At 37.9% G+C, this 23,017-nt stretch overlaps 1 protein-coding gene across 1 annotated transcript; it reads right to left on the bottom strand.

Annotated features, from left to right (window-relative positions):
• Window positions 1-470: 470 nt before the first annotated feature.
• GORASP2 (golgi reassembly stacking protein 2, 55kDa) lies at window positions 471-16,230 on the bottom strand. Its single transcript, XM_008567653.1, has 9 exons — window positions 16,131-16,230; window positions 14,499-14,702; window positions 13,930-14,016; window positions 12,592-12,722; window positions 9,383-9,515; window positions 8,534-8,657; window positions 4,808-4,894; window positions 3,607-3,717; window positions 471-2,027 (listed from the first exon to the last, which is right to left on the bottom strand). The coding sequence occupies exons 2-9, from the start codon at window positions 14,640-14,642 to the stop codon at window positions 1,687-1,689; spliced, it is 1,158 nt and encodes a 385-aa protein (XP_008565875.1). The 5' UTR covers window positions 14,643-14,702; window positions 16,131-16,230; the 3' UTR covers window positions 471-1,686.
• Between the last annotated feature and the right edge of the window lie 6,787 nt (window positions 16,231-23,017).

The raw sequence follows: 23,017 nt of genomic DNA, 5'->3' as shown, positions 1-23,017 counted from the left end.
CAGAGAAGATGCAATGAGCCAATCTCGGCCAAGTCTGGGTTCATCTTCCAAGTGGGTATTAAGAATCCTCCTCTCTCTCCCCAGAGCTTAGTGTTTCATACATGCTTATGGGCACTTTCTTGAGAAGACAGTCCAGGACTGTCACCACTCTCAAATGAGAACTGTAACTGCAAAGGAATTAAGAACCACTGCATTGGAGGAACTGCTATTTAAAAGAAATCATTTTGTAAAGCTTAAAAATTACTCATTTGCTTTCTACTAGGGAATCTCCTTAAGATTTGTTGTTTTTCAATTTGAGCATCTTTTAGAAAGTAATAACTTTCTCAAATTTTCCTATCCTAGAAAGTCAAAATTTATAACATTTAAACGTTCGAGTATTTTTCCTGTTATAAGCTCCTTTTTAAAAAATATGATTGTTAACTGAAAGAAATAGTCTAGAAATATTTCAGTGCAAACAGAAGCAGCTGTGATTAGAGCTGGAGGCTTCTTTAATCATTCAGCTTTAAGCATAACCTGGCTCCAGGAATGGATATAGCATAAAAGCTCTTATAGGCGCCAGGTTGGCACTGATGACCAATTTCCAGTTGAGCAGTCAGAGGTAAGCCACATTGCCGCCTCAGCAACGTCCATCACTGCAGGGGATGTCTTCATGCTAGTACCAGGTCAATAACATAACAGATGTACCTTTTTCATCTCATGTCAAAAACAGGGATATACTATGCTTTTAATTTCATTCAATATATCAACTCCAGTTAACTTACCACTTCTTAGAAAACTTAGAAAGCAAACATAAGACATGAAAAATGACTTTAAAGATATGTGACATACTGGAGAGTAACAAGTGCACACACGGCAATTAAGAACTGTAATTTAAATGTAACACAAGAAGAAAAGTAAAGCTATTGTAATTTATTGCCATATCTATGCTTTCCCAGGATAGCTATAATATTATAAGTAGCCACAGAGTGCCACCTACTGGTTTAAAACTGTGCAACACCTCCTTTATTTCTTTTTAAATGCCGTTTTATGGTAGACGTATAAAGCAACAACAGCAGTTACAAAATGTTGTCTGAGTAATTCTGAGAGCTCAAAACAAGGATCTGAGTATAGGCTGAATAAAAAGATGTTCAATTAATAGTGCACGTTGTGTAACTTTAACAAACACTTTCAGTTAGAATTTTCGTGTAAACCTTACTAGAGATGCGATTCATGGAGACCAAAAGTAAAATATCTTTTCCTCCTACAGTTTAGTGAGGTGGTCTGCATTCTCGCAAACAATTTACAAAGTACAAGAAATGTTGTGTGTGAAGACTAGGCATAAAATATTCCATTTTCTTACAGAAGGAGCAGCAAGGGGACAAGGAACCAAGTGGAGACCCTGCCACCACATTTCCCAAAGATGTACACCCCCAACAATGGCAGTGGAAGCCTGGCAACAAGCCACCCTTACAATTATTTTTGGTTGTTCAAAATACAAGCACTTTCTGACATTCCCCTCCCTGGCCCGTGAGCCCCACACCAACTTGGCAGCCCACGTCCTCTTGCTTAGTTTTCCCCTTAGAATTATTTACACGACGCCTACAGATACAGTACAAACTAGTATGAAATTAATGATAGTTTGCATTTCCAGACACTCTCCCATGGTTAAGTAAATACACCACGCCAATTCCAAAGAACGGTTCAAAGTTAAGGTGACTCAGAAGCATTTGCATCCGTAGCTTCAGAAACTGGCTTCTCGCTGGCTGGGGCGGAGTCGCTGACTCTGTCCTCAACAGTTGTGGGGGCCTTCGAAGTGGGGGGTGTCACATCCACAGTGAGTGAGGAGGCAGCATCTGCCTTTGCAGTAGTCGTGACAGTGTCGGAAGGTGGGTGGCTGGTGGGTGGGAGGGAAGACAGCAACTCCCCTGAGCTTGCCGCAGAAGAGCCCTCTGGAACCAAAGGGAATGATGGGAGGAACTCGGATGGCACGGGGAGAGGTGCGATGCCAGGTAGGTTTCGGGGAGGCAAGGAAGGAAGAGGTGGAAAACCTAGGACAGAAATGGCATAGATCATATATCCTCCCCGCGCTATAAGAGCAGTAGGCATAGTCAAATGACTATTGTTATTTGCACTGCATTAGGAAATTACAGCTGAGGAGAAAACACAAATCACAACCTTTGCTTATCTGCACTCCTGCTGGAGGCCATGACAGAGTGAAACACTGCCTGCAATAGCAGCTGGCCAGGAGGAAAGTTCCAGCTGTCTAGGTGCCATGTGACTTGACCTGGCATGGAGGGAAACCAGCTCAGGGAAGGATCCTCCTTGTCGGGACACACAGCAGGCAATGCAGCTGCACTGGATGTCACACAGGAGTTAAAGCTGCCTTCTTGGTGGACACCAGTTAAAAGAAATTTAGGGGCCAACCCTCCTGTGTAGGCTGTGCAAGGGAAGGGCTTGGATTTTAGCCCCCTCCATTAACCTCACTGTAGATGCCCAGCCTCTGGGTAAGCCCGGTGATTGACACCTATTTATATTATACTTAGTGGGTTTATTTATGATTTTTGAATGCAGAATGATGGAAAGGAGTATTACTTCAAGAGACAAAGGAAAGGCAGGGTGTAAATACACAGGTTCTGGACAACCACTGGGCTGGTTGCTCTTAGAGCCTGTCAAATTGGGGAAAGGGCAGAGGAGGATCAAGAACACAGGGCGCACACACACAAAAAAAGATGGAGGGAGCGCTAAGACAGTAAATGGTAGTTTGAGTTTACTAGTATTCCCTACCTTGTTTTTTAAACCCTTGTGCTAATAACAAAGTGGATTAATGAATATATACAGATGGTGAGTGTCACGAGAGGGACAGTTATAATCTAGATAGAAATGCAACCATGACAATGTGCACCATGGTGTAGTAAGATCACTCACTGGCATCACTGATTGGTCAAACTACTGAGGTATTCAATTAAAAGTCAGCCATCCCAAAGTTTAAGGTAAGCTGGGTAATCATTAACTGGAAAGCAAACTTGTGAGACACTTCTGCTTCATTTCCATCAGGGCATAAAATCTGAGTGCTGACACTTGGAATATCTGCTATCTTAATTACCTACAGCTAAAATCTTAGTTTTTACTATAAAAACATTTGTTAATAATGGAGAATATTCATCAAATATCAAACCCAGCCGACTGAGGTGTGAGAGTTGTACAGCCTACATTTCTGGCCTGGGCTAAACAGACACTATTATGCACCCCTATGGCAGCTGCCCCCAAATATGAAAAGAATAATGGGGAATGCATTCACCTTCACTGGGCGAGCTGCACACCCTTCATCAAATTCAGTGCGGCAATGCCATGCCACTGCTCTTTATTTCTACAATGGGCCTTTCTGGTACTTGAGCTGTCAGGGTTCAGGGAGAGAAGGGGAGGAGAGGCGGCCAGGCAGAGGAAGATCACAAAGATATTCTTTCCTCTTATTTTTTTAAAGCTTTTTAAATAAAAAAGATTATTAAAGTAGCTGAAATTTGTTAAACTGACTTGCCCTTTCTAGAAAAAGCTGAAATAGAAGATTGGCTTTCCTGAATAGAGGTTTTTATTAGAGAGCGTCCTAGGAGGGCAAGATTGGCAACATACCTGGGTTCACGAGCTCTGGTAAGCCCACACCTGGCATGATGTGCGGTGTGGGGAGGTTGAGGTTGGGGAGGTTGGGGAGGTTGGGGAGTCCTGCTGGTAAAGGCATCAGACCTAAACAGAAGGCAGAAGAGAATGAAAGGTAAATCACATCACCTGGGCAAAAAATAAATCCTTGTGTATTGAAAGAAATACTATCCACTTCAAAGTGAGAATACCAGAAGGCCACTTAATGTATGGCAGTTTTGTATTATAATAACATTAACAACAAAATCTCACTTAGCTGAAATATACTTCTATATCTAAAGATTAGATGGCAAAATGGGTAAAGGTTAAAACAAATAACTAATACTAGTAAAACTCTGGAACAAAAATGACGATAGCCTAAGTGCCTTGGAGAATAGGCTGATTTATTTCAGCAAATATGGCAGTAAATGGAACTGAATTTTTCTATGCTGGTCGAGGTTTACAGTCTCCAGCTTTCTTTTTAATCCTGAAGTAATTTCAGTCTTATATTTGCAAAAGTAGTAAAAAGAATCCCCTCATATACCTTTCACCCAAATTCCCCACGTTAATATTTTACCACACTTGCTTCACTGTCCTGGGTGTGTGTGTACACATTTGGTTCATGGCTTAATATGCCTGCATAATGACATCTTTAGCCATATAATTAAAGGCCCTCACAATGAAAGTATGTTTGATCACTGAATTAATATTCAATTGTTAGCAGCTGGAAAAAGGGATGTGGTCTTCACTGGGAATACTAAGAAAAATACATGGAAATTTAATTTAATGTTAGAGCTACTGAAGACCCAAATAAGGAGTGTTCTCTTCCAGGACATAGTGCCTGTTTATGTGAACTCTCAGAAAGTACTAACTAGGGAGGTGTGGAAGAATGGACTTCTATGAATTCCTTATTCCGGGCTCACGCTGCCCTGTGGGACTGGGAACAGGTGGTAGTTGGCTGGGGGTAAGGAACCCTAGGCTTGGCAGCTAACTAGCTGGTAACTAACATCTGTTTCTTTGTCTACTAAGGAGAGTTGCCACTTACTTTCATTTATCACAAAGTTACTAAACTGATAAAATGAGATTAAAGACAAAAAGTCACCAAATAGGCATAAGACTTTTTCACTATTTTTTGAGATGGAAATACTGGTAATGCTATTATCATTACCAATATCATCTCTAGTCTCCTGCTGCTTACTTGGTAATGTAGTAGTTGGGTTCATTGGTGGCACAGGAGTGAGGGACTGGTTTATTTGTGGTGGCAATAACGGTACTGTTGGTACACCTAAAATAAAAGCACAATTAAAAAAAAATTTCTAACAAGTTCAGTCAATAAAGAACAGACTATATTAGGACAATCTTCAGCTCCCTGCCCCCACCACGGTCAGGTCTCCATTCAGTCCCAATCTCTGGCTGCATCACTGACTTTATACCACCTTCAGAGCCAACCCACCTACTCTGCCCATGGATCTTAACAAAGGCTGGGCCAAAGGGGGTGGGAGGCTATGCAACCCCAACCCTGGCTAAGCTCACTGGGCAAGAGGTTTATACCTCACCTAAGCACAGCTGGATTAGAAAACTGTCTTAGAAATTTGAAAAAGGGACTCTGGTCAATCTCAAATGGGCGCCTGAACTAAGATGCCATATAAACCTGGCATTGCTGGAGGGCCATGTCCCCTGTGAAACAGTGAATGCTGGTCTGTGAAGTAGCTGAATGACACAGATGGCCTGAAAGAAACAAAAGAGCACACGAATCTCTGGAGACAGAATGGATGATTTGGCTTTATGAAACTCCATTTCCTTTTGACCTTAGGTTCCGTGACACCCTGTTGAAGTCTAACACATTCCATTTTTTCCTGATGTTAACTTAAAGAGGCTATATTCTTCAGATACAAGCAACCCTTGGGATACCACCTAGTAAAGACCTACCTATTAACATTTACCACCTCCTTGAGGGGGAGGTTTTGCTGATATCAAAACAATTGTAATAGTGCACACGGATTCTAGATTTTGTCTCACGGAGATCTGCTTAAAAATGGTAGCAGGAATGAATTGTGCCTAAAAGTATGAACCAACCATTTTCAGTCTTTTATTTATTTATTCATGTATCTACTTTTCTGCAGAGATCGAAGACATGCAAAAGTTAAAAAAAAAAAAAAAAAAAAAGGCCCTAGCTTAAGCACTGGCAAGGGCTCCACAGGAAATTTACACTCTAATGAGGGACAGGAAAAGGAAGGAAGGAAGGGAGAAAGGTATTAAACAACTAAAACACAAAGCATGAAAATGATGATACGTTCTCTACAGAAAAATCAAGCAGGGAAGGGGAATAGGGAGTGTGAGGGGTGACCAATGCCATTTCAAAATGATATATTCCTTTTCTAAAAAATTTCATAATCCCCAAATTTTCAAATCCACAAGAAGTTTGAAAAAAAATTTATACTTTTATATCTCTACAGTTACTGTTGGGGCTACTTTGTAAGCAATATAATTAAAAGTGAAGATGGAGGGCAGGCCCGGTGGCGCACTGCTATAGTGCGCCGCTTGGGAAGTGCGGCGGCGTTCCCGCTGAGGGTTCAGATCCCACATACAGACCAGTTCTCGCTCACTGGCTGAGCGAGGTGCGGGCACAGCGCCGAGGGTTGCGATCCCGTTGCCGGTCCCGGTCCGGTACGGGGGCAACACTGAGGGTTGTGATCCGTTGCCGGACACAGAAAAAGGAAAAAAAAAAAAAAAAAAAAAAGTGAAGATGGAAAAATAAATGTCTAATGAAAAGTTGTTTTTCATATGTCATGATGCTAGAACATTTTAGCCTTTTAAAATTGATTTACTTAAAAGTGAAAATGCCTACTTCTTTCAGTCTCTTTTCAACAATTTTTGCTCTATTTTTGTTACTGTTTTTAATATTCAAGAGGCCACTTCTCTGCTAAGCCAGAGATCTCAGTGCATATGCTTATAAGGCAATACAAGTATAACTACAGTGTAATAAGAAAACATTTTAAATGTCAAAGAGAAAGTGGAACTTGTAGATGTCAGCTGTCTCCTAAAATCAGAAGAGATATAGTATCAGAACACTCAACTCAAAAGCAGGTAAGAGTTATTCAGACCCAGAAAGGACTATTGCCTTGGGAAGTACCCAACCCATCTTTACTAAGTCCATTCAGGAATAAACTGGAGGACTATCTGATGGGGTAAAAGAAAAAAAATCACAATATCATAAAAAGGACTCACACACTGCTTGAATGTAATAAAACTCTAGGATCCCTTCCAACGTGTCTATGATTAGATACTGATGACATTAATATTTAATTTCATCTAAGAAATGTTCTAAAACTGGATTGTGGTTATGCCTGCACAACTCTATAAGTTTACTAAGAATCACTGAGTTGTATATTTACAGTGAGTTAATTTTATGGTATGCCAAATTATACCTCAATAAAGCTGGAAAAAATATCAGCAAAGAGGGGGTGGGAGAGTATGTTACCATATTGATACCTTGTGAAACTGGGTGATAAGGGCTCATTACACTATAACATCATTTTTGTGTATGTTTGAAATTTTAAATTTCATCTAGAAAAACCACATATTTGGGAAAGAAACCAAGACTTTGGAAAGAGTTGGGATTTGAACCTAGGGGACCAATTCCAGACACCATACTATTAACCTTACTAATACATCTTGGTGGGCTGTTTTAAGTTCATTCCAGAACAAAGTGGTTATAAGCAAATTATGAATACAAATATTTAAAAAACCTCAAGAATAAAAGGTATTAAAATGAAATATAACTAAACCATGCAGTATTTCATTTACTTACCCAACATTTATTGAATAAATAATATACTCTAGGTATTATGAAGAATAAAAACCAAAAACAGGAGATTAGGAAAAGGAAAGGGTAAAATAAATTACACCAACACACTAAGTTTTAAGGACTGTATCATGGCCCAGTAATTCCACTCTTAGATATATAACCAAGAGAGATGAAAACATATGTCCACACAAAAATTGGTATACAAATGTGCATAGTAGCATTATTTGTAAGAGCTCAAAAGTGGAAACAACCTAAATGTCCCTCAACTGATGAATGGATAAACAAAATACTGTATATCCATATGATGGAACATTATTTAGCAATAAAAAGAAATGAAGTATTAATATATGCTACGACATGGATAAGCCTTGAAAACATTATGCTAAATAAAAGAAGCCAAAAGAACAAAAGACCACACATATTATATGAAATGTCCAGGTTAGGAAAACCCATAGACAGAAAGTAGATTAGTAGTTGCCTAGGCCTGGAGGGCTGAGGAAAAATAGAAAGTGACTAATAATGGGTACAGGATTTATTTTGGGGTAATGAAGTATTCTAAAATGGATTGAGGTGTTGGTTACACAATTCTGCAGATATACAAAAACCCATTGAACTGTATACTTTAAATGGGTGAACAGTATGTGAATTATATATCAATAAAGCTGTTTATAAAACTAGAACAAATAAAAAGGACTGTATTAGGCTGAACAAGAAAACAGAAGAGGAAGGAGACAGGCACATGACCCTAAGCAAGACTGAGTCCCTAAGAAAGGAATGGTATCCTGTTCACTTTTGCATCTCCAGTGCCTATGACCTAGGAACTATGCAAACATTTATTAAGTAAATAAAGCAATTAAGTAGAATTTAAAGGAAGAGTGCTGACTCTGCAAGTTGTGTAATCTAAGAGAAGCCCAGTGTCTAAAACTTGCAAAGCAGAGGTTTTAGTGTTGGCCCTTTGTGTGCATGAGTGGTGATTTAGTACTAGCTTTCACAGGACCTGTCCACACACAGCACATTTACAGTTTTTAAGGCACACTGGCATTAATTTCTAAATTCTACACAAGAACAGCATGTAAAACAAAGTAGATTGAAAACATAATATATTTTTCTGCACACCTGTAGTGAGAACATTACTGACAGCTGGTGGAGTAGGGCTAATGGAAAGTCCAGACAGACCCTGTTCAATTCCTGTAGTTCCTGGTGGTGACAAAGACGGGGGATTAACTGAGGACAGCTGGACCTTCCAGAAAAAGAAAAAAAAAAAAAAAAAGTTAATTTAAAAGAAAACATAAATATTGCCTCTCACCTGCATTACAGATATATATTTGGATCACAGCTGTCAATAGTTTCATTTGGTACTTCTGCCTTCAGACACTCGTTCCTAATCCTGAAACATCCAGGGACCACACACTGTAAACATCTCTCCCTCCTGTCATTTGCCAGTCCCTGGACACAGGGCTTCTACCCCCAGTTACACATACTGGTCTAGCTACTTCCTCACTAGGTTCTACTCTCTCTAACCACCCAGAAATCATTTTACTCAACCTTTAGAACACCACAGCTTTCCTCTTCTCTAAATTCTCAGCCATTTTTTTTTTTTTTTTTAAACTTTCATCACTGACGAAAGAAATCAGCTGGAAGTCTTAATAACATGATAGATTCTGATCTCAGTTCTCTGGCCCACCCAGGCCCAATCCCTTGACAATTTTTTTTCAAACCCATTGAGTTAAATTATCCTCTCTTTGTGGATGATTCCCAAATCTGCATCTCTAGCCCTATCCTCTGTCCTAAAATCCAAACTCTTATCTAACCTCCATCTGGATATCATACAGGAATCTCAAATTCAACACGATCAATTCTTAACTCATCATCTTCCCTATCTCAATTAGTGCTATCACTGTATACATAGACACACTTGTTTCGGTGGGAAGTTTATGATATAATCAGGTAGTAAAGTTATCTTACCTCTGTAAATCCATCTTTAAGAGGAGTAATAGGTGTACCAGTCATTTGTCCTGGAAGAGAAATTTTCTTTCCTTCTTCAAATGGGCGTGTAGGTATTCGATGCAAGTAACCATATCCAATGCCACATCCTAGGCTATAAAAACATTTTTTCTTAAAGTTATTGTTATCAATCACAGCTTACCTTTTTTGAGGTTTTGAAATATAAAAACAAACATATTTCCATTCTTTTAAATAATGTCATCTAATCAGAGGTCTCCCTTGACTACCACCCTTCCACCACCATGGACACTACCTTACTCCTTTGTTTTTCTTCAAACATTTATCATCATCCAACACAGTGGATATTTCTTTATTGTCTCTGTCTCCCTCCAATAAAAATGTTAAGGTTCTTAGGGGTACAGAACTTGTCTACTGCCTGAATGACAGACAGCCTTTCCACTGAAGAGCTCTAAGCCCTTTTTTATGGTGATATCATTTACACATCCCATAGTTTTAGTTCAGAACCTGACGCAAATCAGTTGTGTATATTTAATCTACATTCCTTCTAATTCATCCTCTCACTGCCACCAGAGACATCTTTCTAATAAGATGTGATCACACTGCTTCTTTCCACAGTCTGCTGGCCTCCCAACATCCCTTTCTCCTTCCTCCCTTTGGGGAATTACTTCGCTGCTGTTGTGTGCAGTGCTGGCAGGATGATGTTGTGTGCTGTCAATCAGGATGCCTATACTGCCAAAACCAAGGGAGCTGCCCATGACCAAAACCAGGCAAATCTACCTCTCACCCAGGGCTGCAAATCTTGGGAGTCAAAGAGAAACCAAAAATGGCTTTATCCCTTCAGTAGAATGCTGATGAAGGTAAGGTGTTCTGAGTCCTGCCCTTTCCGTGCCTGGTTCATTAGCTGTCTCTTTGAGTAAATGAGCTAATCCATATCAATAAATTCATTTCTGCTTTTGACAGTGACAGCTGGTTTCTACTGTATGAACCAATGAACCTCTACTGATACAATCTCATAGTCCCACTGCTCAAAGTATATCTGAATTCCTGACTATGTTTTTGTTTTTTTTTAATGGTTCCCCATTAGGAAATTGAACCCTGGTCTCCCACATGACAGGCAGGCTGACTATGGTATTTAAGAACCTCTACAATCAGGTTTCAACCTATGTTTCCATCATGATCTCTTTTATTTACCAAACTACTTGACACTTTCCGAGGAGGGCATACATAGCTACCCTGCCAGGGCAGCTATTATCTCCATGGGTACCAGCACCACCACGAAAAACTGGGAGAGCTGTGGCAGTGGCCATCTGTAGCTCTTCCTTACCTAAATCTGATTTGCACAAAGACGCTTCATCTTACTCATTCCTTCTTCCTTCCCCATCAAAACTGCAATTCTCACTGGACTAGATCTCAGACTTAGAAGAAGAAAGTAAGACTAAATAATTTATACTAATTAATGATAGCCTTTTAGATGTAGCTGCATTTTAAAATAAGGTGCTTATTAATCAACATAACTAAATAACTAAGTGGTGGTAGAAAAGGCACTTGAGGCAATAGCCTGACCCTCTGCAAACTTAAAGACAGCCTAATAATGATAGGAAGAGAAATATGATGTAATGAATGAAACGTGGTCAGCCTCTGAGGAAGAAATGGAAACAGGCATAGATATGCCAAATGCATGGTCAGAGGCAGACTCAGGAAAATGGTCTGTGTGGGCCTGACCAAAATGAAAACTGCCCTCCAAAGAAAAGGAATTGCCATGAGTCTAGAAAAGAAGGGCTCCAAGAATTGGAGAATTGGCAGTATTTAGACAATATAATTTAAAATGAAATAAACAGCAATGTCCTTGCACTGCTGAACTTCACCATCCACAGAATCCCTTCCTTGCACTTTGACTCCATGCTCACCAAGCACACTTGTATGCTAATCTGACCTGAGTATTCTTCTAACTGGAGAGAGGGTATTTTTCTATTGTAAACTGAAAATTTGCCATTCAAATGAATATACAGAAGCTTCTTTACAAATTCAGGTTAGATAAGGTAGTCCCTCTGAAATGAATAAATTTTGAAAGCCTTGAGAAGATCATATTTCTGGGTGTTTATAAACCTGGAAAATAGACAATGATAACTAGATCAAGTACTGCCCCAGACAGGACAGATTCTTAGGTGATACCTCTATCTTATTTTTCTCAGACTGCAACAAGTTAGAATTCTGGTGGTGACACACATTCAGCTGAACAATCTCAGGTAGTGTAGGTAAAGATACTGTGAGCAAATGGAAGCTTTCCCCACCTGCAGCAACTGAGAAATCCTTTTCCCAAATGCTAGAACTTTTACAAAACATTTGGAAAGTTTTCAAACCCTAGCTTTTTCTATAATCATGGATTATGCTCCATAATTCCTCAAAGATAAAAATATTGTTAGCTCTTAGATCAGTAAAGAAAAAGACTACAGTATATATACCATGTTCCCTACACATATACTTTATTTTTATTTTTTTTTATTTTTTTGTCTTTTGTCTTTTTCCGTGTCTGGCAACGGATCGCAACCCTCAGTGTTGCCCCCGTACCGGACCGGGGACCGGCAACGGGAAAAGACTACAGTATATATACCATGTTCCCTACACATATACTTTATTTTTATTTTTTTTTATTTTTTTGTCTTTTGTCTTTTTCCGTGTCTGGCAACGGATCGCAACCCTCAGTGTTGCCCCCGTACCGGACCGGGGACCGGCAACGGGAAAAGACTACAGTATATATACCATGTTCCCTACACATATACTTTATTTTTATTTTTTTTTATTTTTTTGTCTTTTGTCTTTTTCCGTGTCTGGCAACGGATCGCAACCCTCAGTGTTGCCCCCGTACCGGACCGGGGACCGGCAACGGGATCGCAAGCCTCGGTGTTGCTCCCGCGCCTCGCTCAGCCAGTGAGCGGGAACCGGTCTATATATGGGATCCGAACCCGCGGACGGGAGCGCCGCCGCGCTTCCCAAGCGGCGCACTATCCAGTGCGCCACCGGGCCGGCCCCCTACACATATACTTTAAAAAAAAATGAATTACTGGTTTCAATATTCTAGCTCAGCTCTTTCCTTTTTTCAAGAAGAGTCTTATAATAAAACAATAACTTATTTGAAAATAATCAATGTTTACAACACATCTGACTGGTAAGTTTAAGCAGTCATAACTTAGTCTAAAAAATGACCTTACCTGCCTTCTCCACCCCATGCAGAATTTGGTGTAATAATCACTTCTCGACAGTTATCAGTGTCTGTGTTGTACACGTAAAGTTTCAGTGGCTTTGCTTCATGTGTTTCAATAAGGCTGAATAGATCTTCAGACTGCAAAAGTATCACAGGAGAGAAATTTTTTTATGTTACGGTACTTTAGAACAGTGGGTCTCAAACCTGGCTAGAATCACCTGGGAAACTTTTAAAATTACAAATTCTGGGTCCTGAAATCTTCTCTTAAAACTGATACTCCAAGCAAGTAGTTTAATTCAATATATAATTCAATATATTAATTCAAGCAAGGCCTATGTACAAGGCCTTGTGCCCAGATCCATTAAGAGCTAGTCAGCATTCTTAGTAAAACTCTTCTACATCCAAACTATACATATTTTGCTTTTATTTTCTAAGACCTGGATATCTGGGCACCTTATTTTTCTCTCCATTTTGATTCAACAAGGTATATTTCCACTAGCTAATGGACAAGAAAAGGATCTAGTATAGTTGAGCTTAAAAAGCAAAAAGGGAAAGAGAAAATGAAATCAATGACCAAAATGAGGATTTGATTTAGTCCTGAGGTGCGTAAGAGATTTCTGTATACTATACGCAAAATCTGTGCCATTGCCACATGGAATATGTTTTTCCTCACAGCAATACCTAATAAGACCCCTCCCAGATGTTCCATTTAAAACTCTGATGCACGAGCTAATGTGACCACCATAGACCAAAATTTCAATTCTTTTTTTTTTTGTCCTTTTTGAGACCGGCCGCCAGTGAGCGCTGTGAGCACACCGGTCATCCCTATATAGGATCCGAACCTGCGGCGGGAGCGCTGCTGCGCTCCCAGCGCCGCACTCTCCCGAGTGCGCCATGGGCTGGGCCCCAAAATTTCAATTCTAAATGCAAAGTACAGTTGGTCCTCTGAATCTGGGTTCTGCATCTGTGGATTCACCCAACTGTGAATGGAAGATATTCAGTAAACAAAAAATTGCATCTATGCATGTACAGACTTTTTTCCTTGTCACTGTTCTGTAAACAATACAGTATAACAACTATCTACATAGCATTTACACTGTATTAGGTATTATACGTAATCTAGAGATGATTTAAAGTATACAGGAGGATGTGCATAGGTCATATGCAAATACTGCGCCATTTTATATCAGGGACTTGAGCATCCATGGATTTGGGTATCAGCGGGAGGTCCTGGAACCAATTCCCCAAGGATACTGAAAGACGACTGTATACAAATATCCTCCTAACTCATATATCCATGAGAAAATATTATATAATTTTCATTATTAATAAACACACTAATTACCTCGTTCATGACTGTATCTGCTCCAATGATATAATCACTGTGAGGTCTAAGACCTGCCAGTGCTGCAGGAGAATTTGATTCTACTTCCTAGGATAACACAAAAACATATCCCCAAATTAATATATATATGTAGAAAATAATCTTCAAAGTCTTATATTCACAATTCTAAATTATAATGATTTTTAAAACCCTTATATTTCTAATTGTCTTGTTAGAAATAATGTCAGATGTCAGAAACTATAGAATATATGTATTTAAAGCTTTCAGGCATAAAAATTACATATTTAATAAATATTTAAAATATTTCCATAGCTATCTGCTTTAACATATCTTCTTCTAATGGATAAATCATTAGAAGTAGTTTAGTCTTCTGTATTTGCTTCCCTCTATCAAGTTTCTTTTAAAAAACTAATCCATATTTAAAAAGCAATGAGTGATTTTCAGAACCTAAAAACAGCCTAATAATAACAATACCCTTACAATCTCACCATGCTAGAGACAGCCACTGTTGAAATACCCTTCTATATTGCTTCTTAAGCCGCAAGTAACAGTTCACAGTTGATACCTACCAATACATGCCAAACGTTTTCATTTGCCCCATCAAAGTTGCAGAAACGAATGCTCACTCCCAACAAGCCCTGGCCACCCCACATGTTACTTGGTGTGACTGAGGTCTCTCGCAGCTCCAGTGTTTTGCTGCTATAGATAAGCATTTTTACAGGCTTTTCGACATTTGCTTTCAGTAGATCCTTAAGCGTGTCATTGTCTTTATTCTGTGAACACACAGAAATCATATTCCTTAGTAAATAAAAATTTGATGTTAACTAATAGCTTAAGCATCCTATGGCTCTATGACAGTAATAATAATCAACAACATAAATAAAACATTCAACAGGCAAAGGTTTCATTAACATTCAAACGTTCTTCCACGTAAAAGAATGTCAAGAAATTAAGACCAATCCTTATTTTAGTGACACCTTCGAACTGACTTTTTTCTAATAGCTGACTACGAATTATGGAATTTGCAACCCAACATTATTTAGAGGGATTTAGGGCTTCAGTGATTAAAGACAAAATATGCCATAAGAAGTCACATTATTAACAAAGTTGCAATGACTTTAATTTTAAAATCTAAAACATTTGCTGGGGTTAAAGTTTAATTTTAGACTCTACTTCTAAATATATACTTTATTATTTATGAGTAGCAAAAAGGAAAAGAAAATAGAAACAATGTTAATACTTCATTACATAGATAAATAAAGGTCATTATGTTAGAGATGTGGATAAGTTATGAACAAAAATTTAAGACTGTTATAAAAAAATAAACCAACCAATTAACTATTGTCATAAGAATTTTCTTTGTGGAGATTATATGATTTCCTTACTATACAACTTTATTACAAGTAAATTGAAAACAATTTATAAAAAGTGGTTTTAATTCCATACTTTCGGAGCACATTTCTGTCTGGTTCTAATAAAATTATTTGTATATCATTTACCTTAGCTCCAAGAAAACTGACAAGTTATTTGAGAATGAATCTTTACTAATTCATCTGTCAACAACCTCCAAAAGTCTGACATCTTTTTTTTTTTTTCCTTTTTGTCTTTTTTACTGACCAGTAACGGGATCACAACCCTTGGTGTCGCGCCCGTACCGGGGACTGGCAATGGGATCGCAACCCTCGGTGTTGCGCCCGCACCGCGCTCAGCCAGTGAGCGGGAACCGGTCTCCACATGGGATCCGAACCCACGGCGGGAGCACTCTCCAGTGCACCACCGGGCCGGCCCAAGTCTGACATCTTTAATAAGCGATCTTTTTCATCTTAATTATTTCTTTCTGTTTGTGAAAATTAAATATTTAACAAACAAAATGCAAGTCTCCCCTAAGATAATTACTGGAATGTAAGGTATAATATTCTAGATTTGACGTTTTAATATTTATAACAAATGGTTATTTCTAAAAAGTGGCACTGGACTGGCCGGTTAGCTCAGCTGGTTAGAGTGCAGCCTTATAACACCAATGTCATGGGTTTGATACCTGTAATGGCCAGCTGCCAAAAAAAAAAATTAATAATAAAACCGGCAACATACTGTATATAACGTTTCTAACTAATTAATAAATATCCATCCTAATCTGAAAAATTCCATTTTCAAAAGGATACTAAATAGTATGAACAAAACTGCAAAAAAACTGAACTTACTAGTCTTGAACCATTAATAGAAACAATAAAATCAAAGAAAGGCTCCAGTCCAGCTCTATATCCTGGGGAGTTTTCTTGCACCTGTAAAACAAAGATACCAAAAATGAAAAATGCAAAGCTTAATAAAAAATCGTAAGATAAATTTTGACAGCTACCTCTTTTTAATAAAAGTAAATTAATCTCATTGATAATGTAATACAGGTACATGCTACTTCTCTCATTTCTCCCAGATCCCTAAATTCTACCCATTCTTTAACTTTATCTACCATATGAGGTTTTCCCTCTGTTTCTATTTCCATACCACTTTCTCCTTTTGGGGCTAGGGGAGGGGGCACCAATCCTCCCAGCAATAAGCACACGACATGGCAGACAGTTAATCATTACAACTGAGTGACAAATTCAAGCATTTATTCCTTAACTATTACTGGCAAGGTGCCATTCATTTACAAAGCTAATATAAGAACCCAATTGCTGACTTCAAGACATTATAATTTGTTGAGGAAGAGACGAGAAGAGGAACAAAAGATGGATACGCAGCTCCTTGAATCACTGCTATGCAAATAAGACCAAAAGATTGAGGGCTACAATGGAGGAAGACTAATTCTGACTGAAGAGCTTCACAGAAAAAAAGTTATATTGAGTTGTGCTTTAAAAAGAGGGCAGAACTTTCAAAGATGAAGATGTATAAGGGATATGGAAGGACATCTCAAAATGGATGAAATAATATGAGTAAAAACCCAGAATTAGGAGTCTGAAAAATGAGGATCATAATATCTATAGATAGAAAACAAAGTAGCATGGATAGAAATACAGAACTATAGATTTTGAAAGCTAGAATTGACCCAGAAATCCTCTAATCCAGGGAATGTTAAATTGAGGTTGTGGATGGCTTTAGGGAATACTGCAGCTCCTGAAATGACATGCAATATTTCATATGAATAAGTAGTTTTCAGGGTGTAAAGACCCATGGCTTTCATCAGATCCTCAAAAGGTTTCTCTAGGACTCAAAGAAGGTTTATAAACCACTGACTATGTGCAGTTCTTCCATTTTATAGGTGAAGAAACCATCCTATGACTTGCCCACAGTCTCACAGCTGGCTAGTGGGTAAAGAAAAATTCAAAAGTATATCTTGAAACTACCAGTCCAGTTAAAAGACTAGAAAGAAAAGTACAGCTAGGTTTATAGGACTTTAAATGGAAGATTAAGATAGCTTCTCAACAACTCAAATGTTTAGCATCCCAAATTTGAAATGGATTAAAATTCACTATCAAATTTTCTTCATTTACAGTTATAAAATATTAGTAGCTACTAATAGCAGAAATATGACAAAAAAGCAAAAGCAAGTACAATTCTTTTCCAAAATGTTTTCATAATGGTCTAAGGAAATTTTTTTGTTTCTTTTTTGATTTTTTGCCTGCTGTCAGGTACAGGGATCCAAACTCATGAGAAGACTGCACTCTATATAACTGAACTCAACGGCCAGCCCTATCTAAGTAATTTTTATTCTGTTTGATGTTATTAAGTATTGCTAAAACTATCCTACAAAAACAAAGTTTGCATTTATATTTGTAGGCTGATATTCTATAATAGTTCAAACAGTTTACAGTCAGTTCTGGAGCTATGCAAATAACAGATATACACATTCATCCATATATAAAGCTGTTGCTATTTACACAGTAACAGACCATTTTAATGCTTTGAAAATGAAACCCAAATTTTTCCCAGGATACATCCCTCTAATGCCAATGTCAATCAGAATTGTCCATCATTTCTTGGATTAATGATACCTTTTATTTATTTATTTTAAGACAAATTATACTATCATTGTCTCCGAAGAAGTAAAACTGAATATTCTTCTTTTGTCACAGTAAAGAATAGTTAGTCATCCATTATAAAGATGGTTTGATGGTTAACTTACTAAAACAGTTTGGCCGTGCTTTATTTAAGTTTTCCTGCAAATTTGGGACTAAATTATTTTGTAAACTAAATAAGTTATATATCAAAGGTGTTTATTATTGAAAGATATTAGCGTTAATAAAAATAATCAGTACATATTTTATGTAGTTTCTTTGTACTCAGTTTTCTTAAATGGAGGTTATTTCATATTCTATATATTATCAAATATAATGTTTAGAACCCAAAAAGGCAGATTTCTCCCCAAATGACAACTCTGAAAGGTAAGTGGTGGCTGCCTGGAGCTATTTTAAGAAAAGTGAGGTCAAGTCACAGCTAGCTGGGAAAAGGAGTCATATCCACTAGTTGTGAAATGATTATCAGGTAGCTATCAATTAGATGTGAAATGCCTCAGGTGTGAAAAGGGAATAAACAGCACAGATCCCTAGGAGCCTCCTCAGAGTGGCATTTCTCATTTAATAGAGTCCACATGTAATCATCTAGTTCTCTGAATTTGAATGTTTCCAAATGATCACTAATAGCATTTTATCCAGAAACCAACTAGTTCATTGATCAATTTCAGACTTCTCCACTGAGGTTGCCAAAAGTTTGCCTTTAGTTAAAGGCTAAAGACAGCACTTTTGTAACGTCAGCACCAACTTAGAAAGTTGACCCTACATACTGATTCTTATCATGCTACCCTCCGAGTATAAAGTTTAAACCATTTGTTTGAAATGAAAAATTTCCAATATCATGAGAAGTATTCTTCTTTTATAACTCAAAAAGGATTCAACAGCTAAGTTACGATTCTAAAATAAACTTTGAAAAAAATTTGACAGACTCTGTATGTATTTATCATGCAGAACACGATGTTTTGAAGTACGTATACATTGTGGATTGGTTAACTCTAGCTAATTAACAAATGCATTACCTTATACAGTTATTTTTGTGGTGAAAGCACTCAACATCCGCTCTCTTTGTATTTTTCAAAAAATGAATCCTTTCCCTAACTGTTTTTACATTTCACTTGCTACAAACATTGATTTCCTCTCTGCTTCTAATGGACCTTGAAATTAATTTCTTTCCCAAATTTATTTATTTCATTACTACCAGCACAATTATGGAAACTGGGTAGCTTAATTACCCCTAGGAAGCCAGCAGAGGGAGCCCTAGAAAATGCTCTCTTTGGCCCTAATATGCTTAAATTTCCTATATTTCATAGCATAGAAAATAAGATCTACAGCACAGCAAACTAAATATCTACATAGGTGAGTTTCTCTTGCAGTATTATCCACTGACAAGAATCTCTTAGGCACCTAATCTCTCAAGCATCAGCTTACCACTTCAATACTTTATGTCCCCTATGAGATTTCTTGATTGTTAATGCATCTTCTGTTTCCTTCAAACCATCTTAATTAAGAAGTCTCTATATATTTGGCTCCATAGGCCACTTAAATTTATTACTGGGCCAAATACCACAGCAATTTAAGATGAATAGTTTAAAATTGAAAGTTCAATAATTAAGATTTTTAAAAAATATACAGTGAAAAGATAAGAGCTTTAGAGCTAGACCGACTTGATTTTAAGCTATGGTTTTGCCAACTTACTAGCTGTATGAGCTTGGGAAAGTTTATTTACCTCTCTGCGCCTTGGTTTTCTCATTTGCCAGGATAACGTCATCTACTTTACCAAAATATTGTAAAGATTTAATGGGTTAAAGTTTAAGAAATGCCTTGCTAAGTCTCTAGCCTATGATAGGGGCCCTACAAATCTTAAGCTCAACCACTATCATCACCCAAGAGCAAATCTTTATAACCAATCAATTCTTGGACACTACATTATTTTTCCAACCATGTATTAAATACCTCTTACAAAAAAGAAATACTCCTTACAAAAAAGAAAGTAAAAGACTTACAAAGTGTTAGCCAGGAATAAGAGACAAATCATTTTTTAAAATGTTGCCTCTCAAAGGTAAAACAATAAAGCTTATGGAGAAAAATAGAAGGGAAAATCTTTTAGAACTTCAATATGCAAAGACTTACTAAACTGGACTCACAAAAAACTGATAAAATGAGCTTTCATAAAACTAAGAACTTCTCATCAAAAGGTTACAAAGATAGAAGTACAACACAGAGTGAAAAGACACAACATGTATCCAAAAAAGGAGCTGTATCCAGAACAAATCTTGAAATACTGCAAATCATTACGAAGGACAGACAATAAAACCACAATGAGTTACCACTTCTCATCCACTAGAACAGCCAAAGTAAAAAAGACAATAACAAGTTGTGGCAAGGATGTGGAGAAAATGGAAACCTCGTACATTTCTGGTGGGAATGCAAAATGGTGTAGCTGCTGTGGAAAATAGTTTGGCAGATCCTTAAAATTTTAAACAAAAGTTTTCATATATATCAGAAATTCCATTCCAAGGTATACAACTAAGAGAAATGAAAATACATGTCCATGCAAAAAGATGTACACAAATTTCATGGCAGTATTATTCCTAACAGTCAAAATGTAGAAACAACCCCAATGTCTCTCAGCTGATGAATGGATAAACAAAATATGCTATATCCATAAAAAGGAACGAAATCCTGAAGCTATGACACAGATGAACCTTGAAAACATTATGCTAAGCAAAAGAAGCCAGTCACAAAAGGCCATATGTTGTAAATTCCATTTATATTAAATGTCCAGAATAGGCAAATCCATAGAGACAGAAGGTAGATAGTGGTTGCCAGGGGTTGTGGGTAGATGAATAGGGAGTGACTACTAATGGGTATGGGTTTCTTTCCAGAGTAATAAAAAGGTTCTGGAATTAGATAGAGATGATGGTTGTGAATATACTAAATAACCACCAAATTGTATACTTTAAAAGATTGAATTTTATGGTATATAAATTATATATCAACAAAATTGCTTAAAAAAAATAGACAATCCAACAGAGAAATAGAGAAAAGATCTCAGGAGACACTAAACAGAAGAGGACATTGAAATGACCAATAAATATGAAAATGTGCTCAACTTCAATGGTCACCAAGGAAATGCAAATAAAAACCATAATGTCATACCACTACACACCTATCAGAATAGCCAAAATGACTGATAACACCAAGGTCCAGGGTTTGATCCCTGTACCAACCAGTCAAAAAACAAACAAACAAACAAAACCATAGGGCGGGCCTGTTAGCTCAGTCGCATGGTCCAGAGTTCAAGTCCTGTTACTGGCCAGCTGCCCACACACACACACACACACACACACACACACACACACACACACACACACACACGAATAGCCAAAATGAAAAAGATGGAAAATAAAGTGCTGAGCATGTGGAACATTAAAAAACCTCAATTACGGTTGGTGAAAATGTAAATTAAGAAACTATTTGGCAGTATCTATTAATATTGAAAATATGCCCACCTTTTGACCCAAGGTGGGCATATTTTCAACATTTTTGTCTCCAGAAGACATACAGTATAATGTTCAAAACAGTACTATCTGTAGTAGCCCCAAACTGAAAACTACACAACTGCCCATCAACATCAGATAAATAGATTAATCAATTTTGGCATGTTCTCTCAATGCATCAAATACATGAATGAACTGAAACGTCTACAACAATATACAATATGGATAAATCTCACAAGCAATATCTGAGTAAAAGAAGCCAGACAAAATGAGTACATATCACACGGTTCCATTTACATAAAGTGTAAGAACAGGCCAAACTAATCTATGCTGTTAGAAATCAGGAAAGTATTCACCCTGCGTAGGCAGGATGGGTTGCAGAATGTGTCGGTAAAGGGATGGGATGTTGGTTACACGAGTGTGGTGTTTGTGAAAATTCACCAAGCTGTACAACTACATGCACTCTTTTAATATAAAAAGTTTTAAAGGGCCGGCCCGGTGGCGCACTGCTACAGTGTGCTGCTTGTGAGCGTGGCGGCGCTCCCGCCGAGGGTTCGGATCCCACATACAGACCGGTTCCCGCTCACTGGCTGAGTGAGGTGCGGGCGCAGCACCGAGGGTTGCGATCCGTTGCCGGACACGAAAAAAGACAAAAAGGAAAAAAAAAAAAAGTTTTAAAACATGCTCCCTCTATCTAAAAAGTAAAAGTGAAATTACTACAATCTAAGAACACAACCACACCTCACCTATATGGAACACAGTTTGAGATCCTGCAACTAAGTCAAAAAGGACTCTGAGCAGTCAATAAAAAGTCCACAAAGTAATCTGCTCTAATGCTCACTCTTTTCCACAAGAACACTATAGGACCACTTGCAGATTCTATTTACATTTCTTTTGCATAATTTAGTTATGTGATTTCCAAGCTACCAACAGGCAGAGTGATAGCCAAAAGAACTGAAAGAAGAAAGATGCTACTGTCACTTAATTATACCAAAAAAATGATAGCTGACAGAAAGTGAGAATAAAAATTACAAAAATACAAAACTAAAAGAAAAAAAAGCACATATCAAGCCACTTACCAAATTTTACCTAGTGAGTACTTACTGTGAGCTTATATAAAAGGCATAATTTTGATAGTGTCTTATAAGGAATACAAAGATTAAAAAATCTCCAACATAAGTAGTTTTTGGAACTTTTTGTGATGATGAAAACGTTCTGTATGTGTGATAACAAAGCATCTGAAATGTGGCCAGTGTGACCAAGGAACTGAATTTTTAATCTCATTTAATCTTAATTAATTACATTTAAGTTAAAATAGCCACATGTGGCTAGAGGCCAGTCTAAATCTGAATTCCAGCAGAGCACATTAACTGATGATCATAATAACAATTAAGACACAAAGTGGTTGGGCCAGCCCGGTGGCGCACTGCTACAGTGCGCCACTTGGGAGCGCGGTGGCACTCCCGCCGAGGGTTCTGATCCCACATACAGACCAGTTCCCGCTCACTGGCTGAGCGAGGGGCGGGCGCAGCACCGAGGGTTGCAATTCCGTTGCCGGTCCCGGCCCGGTACGGGCGCGAC

This window comes from Galeopterus variegatus, unplaced genomic scaffold (assembly GCF_000696425.1).
Source record: "Galeopterus variegatus unplaced genomic scaffold, G_variegatus-3.0.2 Scaffold335, whole genome shotgun sequence".
In the NCBI taxonomy this organism is placed as follows: domain Eukaryota; kingdom Metazoa; phylum Chordata; class Mammalia; order Dermoptera; family Cynocephalidae; genus Galeopterus; species Galeopterus variegatus.
This window is presented reverse-complemented; position numbering and strand designations above follow the sequence as displayed.